The sequence below is a fragment of the Chlamydotis macqueenii genome, chromosome 5, assembly GCF_036417535.1.
Source record: "Chlamydotis macqueenii isolate bChlMac1 chromosome 5, bChlMac1.mat, whole genome shotgun sequence".
Lineage (NCBI taxonomy): Eukaryota > Metazoa > Chordata > Aves > Otidiformes > Otididae > Chlamydotis > Chlamydotis macqueenii.
In genome coordinates, this window is record NC_141560.1 from 38,336,874 (window position 1) to 38,346,184 (window position 9,311).

General features: G+C 54.3%; 1 protein-coding gene across 1 annotated transcript; it reads right to left on the minus strand.

Annotated features, from left to right (window-relative positions):
* Positions 1-1,113: 1,113 nt before the first annotated feature.
* Positions 1,114-5,220, minus strand: CCDC177 (coiled-coil domain containing 177). Its single transcript, XM_086749977.1, has one exon. The coding sequence runs from the start codon at positions 5,192-5,194 to the stop codon at positions 3,275-3,277; it is 1,920 nt and encodes a 639-aa protein (XP_086606103.1). The 5' UTR covers positions 5,195-5,220; the 3' UTR covers positions 1,114-3,274.
* Between the last annotated feature and the right edge of the window lie 4,091 nt (positions 5,221-9,311).

A 9,311-nucleotide genomic window follows, 5' to 3' on the forward strand; every position in this document is an offset into this window, starting at 1 on the left:
TTTTATTTTTCCCTAGCCTGCAGCTCAATATGAAAACCACCAAATAAGCCTAATCTTAGAAGGGCTATACTTTTTACGTGTGTCCCAGGGTTTAATTTCTGTTCCCACAGAAATCCAGCAGTAAAACTCCTCCTCAAATAAAAAGAAGCATAAACAGACCCAAGAAATACCTCTCATGCCTCCGCCCAACTCGCTGACTTAATTTTCCAGGCTGCAATTTGAAACAACTTATAAACTCCATTGACTTTCACCGACTTTGGACTGGAACTACTACAGAAATAAAAAATATCCATACACAGATTAATGTCTTTTGAAAAAAAAATATTTTTTTTTCTTAGATTGCACATTCAAAACTTGAGCTGCACACTGCTTGTCTAGGAACAGTAGTTTACCAATCCAATTGCCACCATGTGGGTGTGTTTTGATTACTTCAGCTGTAGCCCCAAGATGTTAAATTCAGTCAGCAGCAGATGGACTCCAGGTGTAATTATGGTCACTGGCCACAAAATGTCTCCTGGGCTGCAAAACGTTCTCAGTTTACACAGGAAATGCCCCGTCGGAGGAAGGTCTGGACAAAGCCTTCAGGTAGATTGCAGTAGCCCTTTAGGGAAAAACTGCTGTTCCGGTTAAAGATTGCGTCTGCTCATTCGCCCACCACATTTTGCCTTCTTTCTGCTGTTTCCCAGCTCTCCCCATCTGCTCTCTGCTAAATGGACCAAGCCAGTGAACTTCAACCACAGTGCGATCATGCGGGGAGCAAGAGCCTCACACGTGCTGGCCAGCCTTCTCTGCAGCCCCAAGGGTACACACAAGATGAAATGTTGGCTATGCTGGAGTCACCGCAGGTTTTATCCCAACTCTAGTGCTGCCAGGGAGCAAGAGCTTTGTGCAGGCTGGGCATCTGTTTTCTAGGTCTTTGCAGCTACAAGGGCACACATGCACCACTGCAGTACGAACAACACGTGAAGATGACTGTTTTTTATCAAGGAGCTTGTCCGGCATTACAGCAGGATTGGTTTCACTGTTCAAACCGATCGCTGTTTTGAGGAGACAAACTCAGTAACACAGCTGTCCTTCCCACAGCTACCAATATTTTTAGTTTGGTATGATATGTCTTGCTTCAGTAACCACTCAAATAAATAAATAAAATAAATAAATAAATAAATAAATAAATAAATTTGAGGGGGGTTTTTTGTGCTTTGTTAACATGATTTGTCCAAAGTCTTTGAAATGTTTTTCCAGTCCAAGTGTTACAATCCCAAGAGCCTGACTCTGCTCCCGTTTATATCCATAGGAGCAAGCCCAGCCCCCGAGGAATAGCCTGGCGTTACACAGTGAGCCAATGACTGACGGAGCAAACATCACTCGGGTGCCCTAATTCCTACTTTCATGCTGCCTGCCCTGAACAGCACCAATTGTACCATGATTCAAAAGAAGAGCAAGTTCCATCAAAATCAAAGAGAATCCCTACTTGCTTCATTTTCAACACTGTTTGTATAATGTCTCCAGTCTCGCAGGGCATGAGCGTGTGCTTGGTCTACTGTCGTTGTTGCTTTTCATTTAACACCTTCCTTAAAGCCTTCTAAAAGGTTCTTGACCTGCTGTCACCTCCTGGGAAATGCTGGTAAGCAATCTGTGGATGCAGGACTGCATGTCTGTGCCATATGTTAACCTTCTTCTGGTTTTCTCTTCTATTGTGTTGTAGGTCAGAGACGTCTGCAAGGAAACAAGATCCTGGCTGTTCTGGCTGCTTCTCCCCCATGCTCCAGGTCCGATGCTATCACCACAGCAACCCAGCACGGTGTCACGGATGGCGAAACAAAGAGCTGGCGCTGCCTGGAGCCAGAAAACAAACAGCAGAAAGTGCCCGGTTTGGATTTGTGCTCGTAGCTGCAACCCAGCAGAGAGTAAACGTAGAAACGTGGAGCAGAACACCATCTTACTTGAACGCTGTTCGTGGGGCATAGGTAGGCTTCTCACATTTCCAGTGCGTTAATGGCAGAAGGGCTCAGTTCCTTCTAAATGGCATTGAGTTATAATAAAGCCCTGATCCTCACCTAAGAGAATCTGTAGCGTACCTTATTTTGTGCATCTACTCTTTCTTGTGCCCCATGTAAGAATACACCAGCAGACAGACAAACGCTGCCCTGTTCAGTAGACGATGATAAGAGCTGGGTGAATGTCTCACTGTAAGCAACACATAGAACCACTAGGCTGGAGAAGACCTATGGAGGACACCCAGTCCAACCTCCTGGTCAAGGCAGGCCAAATTGGATAAGGTTGCTGAGGGTCTCCTTGAGTTTTGAGAACTCCTGATGGTAGCCATTTGTCTATGCAATCTGTCTGCAGATTTCCATTTACAAATGGATCCGCACGTTTGCCACAAAGGCCAGCTTCCACGGGTTCATTCACTTTTATATCTTAATGAACAAGTGGGTTGTGTGGGTGCCAATCAGCTTGTGGATCACCCACAAACTTTCCTCCTTCTCCCTCCCACCTCCATAAGAAAAGAAGGAATTGTACAAATGTTTCTAAGATAACTTGGAAAGGAGAAGGAGGGGTAAGGATAACCAGGAGGGGTAACAGTTGCAAACAGCAAAAGTTAAACGCTTTTGTGAGCACTTCTAAGAGCTCCTGCCCAGCTCTGATCATAACGTCTACTTACATGGCAGTAAGAAGTCTTGATCCATGCTTTCTCCTGCTCAGTACCAGCAGCGACTGAGGTGCACGGGCATATGACGTCCTCTCCTCCAGCCCTCCTCACCTTCGGCATGGGAGTGCAGCAGCTTTGAAAATACAGTCCCGTAACTTAAACCAAGCTGCCTGTCACTCGAGCCGGCATCAGCTGGGGTGGCTTTGGTTCTTTGTCAGTAGGCTCTAGTGGTCAGTAGTCTCCGTCGTCCGCATTTCCAACTGAAAAGAGCGCAGCTGTAGTCAGCTCCAGCGCAGACAATCAATCGGTAAATCACAGGCTTCAAGCAGATTTCTTCTGCAGCCCTCTCTGAGGAAATGTGTGTGCTTGTGGGGTGAAGGAAACAAAAGCTCGCTTCCCCTCCATAAAGATGACTGTGGTCCGTCCTCAAAACAGGCCCAGAACAAAAACATAATTTAAAAAGTATGTGAAATAGCTGCCACGTTTTTGTGCGGTATCCTGCTCCCCCAAAATAAGAAATCAGGGTCGTTGTTGGTTGTTGTTGTTTTTAAAATGTTAATGTGGAAGAGCTTTCTGATGGACAACCGGTGATGTATTCCTACTCATCTATGACATCATCTTTCATTTCTTATTCAGATGGGCATGCAGTTCTGCTTCCAAGGCCATCTTGTCAAAGGTGCGTGTGTTCGTCTCCTCCCGTACCTTTTCCCGGACATGGAAGGATGCCCGAGCGACAGACCTGGCATTTTCTAAGACAGTCTTCTTCTCCTTAAAGATCTGCTCGCTCCTTTCCAGCTTCCTCTCTATAGAGAGGAGGATCTCCCTGCGCCGCAAGTCCTCATACTGTTCCACCTTCTGCTTGTTCATCTTCTGCACCTTCTCCTTCTCCAGACGGCTCAAGACCACCTTGCGGGCTTTTTCTTGGACAGCCTCCTCGGCCACCTGGGCAGCATGCTGCAGCTTTCTCTCCGACTCCCTCGCCAGGGCCTCCAAGTGCTCCTTCTGTTCTCGTTCCTTCTTCTCTGCTGCCAGTTTGGCTCTCTGGATCTGCATGTCCTCCCGCCTGGCCTTCTCCCTCAGCTCCTGGTTCCTCTTTTCCACTAGCTGTTCATATTTCTCCTGAGCCTTGGTCAGACTCATCTCCAGAGAGGCCTTCAACATTTCCTTCTCTTCTGCCTCTTGCTTGGCCAGTTCCTTGAGCAAGGCCTCATGCTTCAGCTTCTCTGCTTGGTTGAGCAGTTTCTTCTCCTTCTGCAGCTGCACCTCCTTCTTCAGCCTCTTCTGCGCGGCAGTGGACAGCTTCTCTTGCAGGAGCTGCTCCTCTCGTTCCCGGTGCTCCCTCTTATCCTCCTCCTTCGCCTTCAGGTTGTGCTCTTGGTGGAGCTTCTTCTGCTTGTCCTCCTGGACCGCCCTCTCCAGCCTCTCCCTCCGGAGCCGCTCCTGCTTCTCCGCTTGCTCCCGCCACCTCTCCTCACATACCAGGCGCTGCCTCTGCTTCAGCAGGGCGGCCTCTTCCTGCTCCTGGCTCAGCCTCCCCCGACGCTTCTCCACCTGGCTCTCCCACAGCCGCTGGCCCTGCAGGAGGGCCCTCTGCTTCTCCTTCTCCTCCTGCTCCTTCCGCCGCTCGGCCAGGCGCCGCTGGCTGTCCCACTGCAGGTGGGCCGCCTGCCGCTGCTCCCGCAGGATGCTGGCCTCCTGGTGCTTGGCGATCATCAGCGCCGCGATCTTCTTGTCCCTCTCAGGCACCTCTGAGAGGCCCTTGCTCCTCTTCACCTCCCTGACGATCCTCTCCACCCTCTGGGCGGTCTGCGGCGAGTGGCTGAGGTCGCCCAGGCTGAAGCTGCGCCCCAGCAGGGAGCCATTGAGGGCGACGGCTGCCCCCCGGCCCCGGCTGCCCACCTTGCCCCCGCGCTCCCGCAGGCTCTCACCGCTGTAGGAGGACGAGGCCCCCGACTCGGAGGAGGTCTTGCCCCAGCTGCCCTCACGGCGCTTCTGCAGCGAGTCCAGGGAGTGGCTCTTGGCCTTGGCACCCCGTGGTGCCCGGGCCTTCCCCTCGCCATGGGGCCGGGGCCCGCCGGCCGTGGCAGCCCGGGAGGCGACGCGGGCAGCGGGCGAGGGCGGCAGGCTGCCGAGGGGAGCGAGGATCCGCCTCTTCTCCTCCCGAATAATCCGCTCCCGCTCCTCCCGGCACTGCTGCAGCTTGCGGCGGCGCTCCCGCTCGTAGGCCTCGTAGAGGCCGGCGGCCACCCGCATGGAGCGCCCGGGGGCCTCCCGCAGCAGCTCGCCCAGCGCCCGCGGCAGCAGCTCCACCGGCCGCACGGCGCAGCGGGCGCAGGCTTCCAGCGACCGCGGGCTGGTCAGCACGTACCGGCTGCCCTCCGCCGCCGCGCAGTCGAAGTTGTACAGGTCCAGGTGCAGCAGCGGCGACTGCTCCCCGGGACGGGCCGGCTCTCCCCCCGCTGCTGCTGCCGCCGCCGCTGCTGCCCCCCCGGGCGCCGCCGGGCAGGGCTGCGGGGGAGGCTCAGCCGGCGGCTCCACCATGGCTCGGCCTGCAAGGGAGAGAGCGGCGGCGGGTGAGCGGGGCGGCGGGGTCCCCGCACCCCTTTTGTCTGCGCGGGAAGGCGCACCGGCAGGGCGGGCGGGAGGAGCCGGAGAGGGGCGGCGGGGGGAGCGCAGCTCGGGTGTGTTTGCGGGGAGCGGGGCAGTGTTTGGTGGGGAGGGGTGTTTTTGGGACGCGGAGATGCGTTTGGGAGGGCGGTGAGGGTGCTGGGAGCGTGCGCTCGGGGGTGATGGGGGAGCCTTTGGGGTACGAGGGTGTGCGCGGGGGCATTTGGGGTGATGGGGGTGTCTGGGGTGACGTGGGAGTGCCTGCAGTACGAGCTGCGAGAGCAGGCGTGTTTGGCAATGAATGGGGTTGCTGGGGGTGCCTGGTGTCAGCCGGGGGTGGGGGTGGTCGGGCTATGAACGAGGACGCCTGCGGTGCGCCGAGCTTGGCGGAGCAGCGGACGGGCGTGTTTGGGGTGGGGGACGTTTGAGCTGCGGGCGGGGGTGTCTGGGCTGTGAACGAGGATGGAGCTGCACGGGGGTGTCAGGCGGCACCGGGAACTCCCCCTCGGGCAGGTGCACACGGCGCAGGACGGAGCCCCCCACCCGCCTCGCCCCGGCCCCCCGCGGCACTCACCGGGCGGGGGCGGCCGGCAGCCCCGCGCTTTTGTCTCGGTGCCGGCAGCCGCGGGGATCAGGCGGGCGGCGGCGGCTCCTCCATGGCACCCCGGGTCCCGCGCGGCGCCCCCACCTCCGGGGCGGCGGCGGGCACGGCGGCGGGGGCGGGCACGGCGGCCGCCCCGCAGGCTGCGGCGCCCCGCGCTGCCCGCTGCAGGCCCCGCGCGGGGGGCGGGCGGAGGCGGGCGCGGGGGGAACCCGCCCCGCAACCCAGCGGCGGGGATGGGCCGGGCCGGGCCGCGGGCGGTGCCGCTGCCGGGCAGGGGTCCCGCCTCCCGCCCCCCGCCTCCGTGTCCTCCCCTGCGGGCATCCCTGCATCCCGGTGTGCGCATCCCTGCATCCCGGTGTGCGCATCCCTGTATCCCCGTGTGCGCATCCCTCCATCCCCGCGTCCTTCCCTGCACCTGCCCCTCCCTGCGCGCACCCTTCCCTGCAGACCTTCCTCATACCAGCGGCGCTTCCAGGGTCGTGCCCCCTGTTTTGCACCGTGCCTTGCACACAAACAAGCCCACCCGTGTTTACAGTTAATACAAGCAAGGGTAAAGGGGGTGGAAGAAGGAGGAAGGGACGCTAACCCAGTTTTACAGATGGCAAACTGGGCCGCAGGGAGATGAAGGTGCCTGCCTTGGGCCACCTAGGGAATTCGTACCAGAGATGGAACGGAAAGGCACAGCTCTCAAATTTCAGTTCAAAGCAGTTTCCAGCCATGAAACCCTATTCCCTTTAGTGCTAATGGAAGCTATTGCTTGCTGCAGGGATGTGCCAGGACTGACGAGGGGGGAACTAGAGTGATGCTGTAGGCAATACGGGACACCTTTGCAGACACCCACTTTGAACATGTAGGTTGCAGTTACTTTGATAGATTCTATGTTTCTACAGAGATCCTGGGCTCAACAGCCCCAGTGTGGCGGAGGAATGCCCTGCTTTAGAAATGCCCTTCAGCAAAGAGGGGAGCAGTTGCTGGCTGTGGAGCTGCAGAGCATCTGTGCCACTTAGTGGAGCAACTCTGTCAGGCAGAGGAGCAGAGGACAATAGTAGGAAATGCCACTGTGTTATGACTTCTGTACTTCTCAGCAATTTCTCATTTAACCTCTACAGGCACAGCTTAACCTGCTTTGCTTTAGTAAGGCATGGCACGCTCCGAAGGACTTCTAGGATGGCCCAGGACAAGGATACAGAGCAACAGAGGGACCCAAGAAAGACCTAAGGAGTCCTTGGGAGAAAGCTGAAGAGCTGCAGGTGGGTTGTGGTTTCATATTGTACGGGCAAAGACTTTGAATCATGCTCATCCCAGTGTTGATGAATGCACACAATAATGATGCATCCACCACGAGCGGGCAAACTCCACCAATCAACCATATTGACTAATCTGATCTCATTCATTCATCATCATCATAGTCTGCAGCGGAGAGTTATAAAGCTTGGTGATTAGTTATCTCAAAAATCCTCAGGTCAGGGAAGAGCTCTCTGCTGTTGAAGAGCCCAACTCACCAGCTGATGGAGCTAACCATTAATACTAGCTGCAGCACTGCAGCTGTCAAGCCATAGCTGTGTTCCCTCCTCGTGGAAAATATTAAGATGGTAAGTGTATATGTCTGGTAAGGTGTGGGCTTCTCAGGGCTTTTGGCAGGTTGCTGTTTCAGCCTGCAGTGGGGCTGTATTCAGGCCTTGATCTTTAAAGTTTCCTTGTAGATCTTTAGGAGTCCCATAAGTGGTCCCCCAAACGCAATTGGAAGGGGATTTATTGGGAGATTTTAGAAGCAGCTGGATATGACTTTAGGAGACATTAACACACACTGTCCAGACATGGAGTCATATCCCTACCTCAGCAAGAATAAAAGAGATGGGGCAGGAGGAGATCTCTGGAGGAGTTGAAGAGGATCACTGCTAGTGAGTCATTTTCCCACAGGTCTAAAAATAAAACCCTAATTCTCTGTTGGCTAGAAATGTCTAGAAATCTATGTGCTTAGACGGAGCCATATTATAAGGTTATGCTCCTGCTTTAATAAACATTTTCCTTCTTTGCATTGCTGTCAATGACGACAAGAGATGCAGGGCAGTGGAAAATTGGGACTACAGATTGTGGGGCTGGAAATATTTGTATCACTTCAACAAATCATTCTGCATGCTCTTCATTGCACATATATTAATTACTTTCTTCCCATCCAACTTCAAAACTGCCTGTGCCTGGGTTTTTTCCCTGCTCTCCTCGTGAGTGCTATTTCACAACCTGCTAGAGCTCATTGGTAAAATGCTATTAAGTTACTTTCAGCTTCATTTTTTCCTCTGTCTGTTTTATCTTCTCTAGTAAGTAATTCGCCCTCCCTTCTGCTTGGGTCTGTGCCTTACAAATGTTTGCAAACTGTTTCCATATCCCCTCAGAGCCAAGGAAGACATACTGTCATTGCAAATCAATCCCCTGTAGTTGCACAACGAGCTGTCGCCTTTCTTCTGACCTCCTCCCAGCGTGTCGGGCTCTCCCAGTAGCTGCTGCCCTGAACTGAGCAGCGGGCTCCTGCCCTGCACTTACCTCTGTGCTGCCTGGCACAGGGTAGCTGTGTGCACAGTCCTGGTGCCAGTGCACTGCCTTCCTCCTCTCTAACATCTCCTCATGTCCTCTTCTCTAATTTGCTAGCTCTCATAAGCTATGTTTGCTTAACACAGTTAGACTTCCCAGAAATGTTTCCCTCCTTTGCCATGGGGAACATTAGTTGGTGAATTATTTTGTCCTTGCTAAATAGCTTTTGTTTTCCACGTTGAAGCCTGTCTCCACCTAGTTTGCAATTTCTACTCTGTCTTCCTCACGCTGTGTTTACATGGTGGTTGGGAGAACCCTGACCTAGCTATTGTGTAGCTACTCCAGCTCTCAGCCTACCCACTCCTGTTTAGACTCCTCTTGGTTTTGCACCAGAATACTCCTGCTCCTTCCTGAGCCCTGGGGATAGGGGGAAGGTGACAGCCTCAGGGAGAGGAGAGTAAGCAGCCCTCTGACATAGTTTTTAGGCTGCAGGCTGCTGGTATCTCCCAAGCACAGTCTCCCTCTCTTTCTAGCTGCAGATGGAGCACAGGCAACCAGTGCCTTCCCAAGGGGCAGGAGGATGAGCCTGTCCTTTCCCTGCCTGGAGGCAGCTCTTCCACCCCTTCCAGACACACTAGAGCCTCTCCAGCACAACCTTCCTGTGTCAGCTGGATGGTTTAAGTACCAGTTTAAAATTTTAATGAGGCAGTCAGTCTAAGGCCTTACTGATCCCCATCCTCATGATACCCTGGGTCCTTTCCCTCTAAACAGCCCCTTGCCACGTGCCAGAATCCTTTGTTTACAGTCCTGCAGCCCCTCCACCTGACTGATTTTGCAGCCCACTCTGAGCTAATGCTGAACATAAAGTCCCATGAGATTTTATACACTGCACTTGCCTGGTAGCCAAGGACTGAAACC

What these genes read in the sequence shown, in the direction of transcription:
- CCDC177 (XM_086749977.1), bottom strand. Translation starts at nt 5,194, where the DNA reads ATGGTGGAGCCGCCGGCTGAGCCTCCCCCGCAGCCCTGCCCGGCGGCG.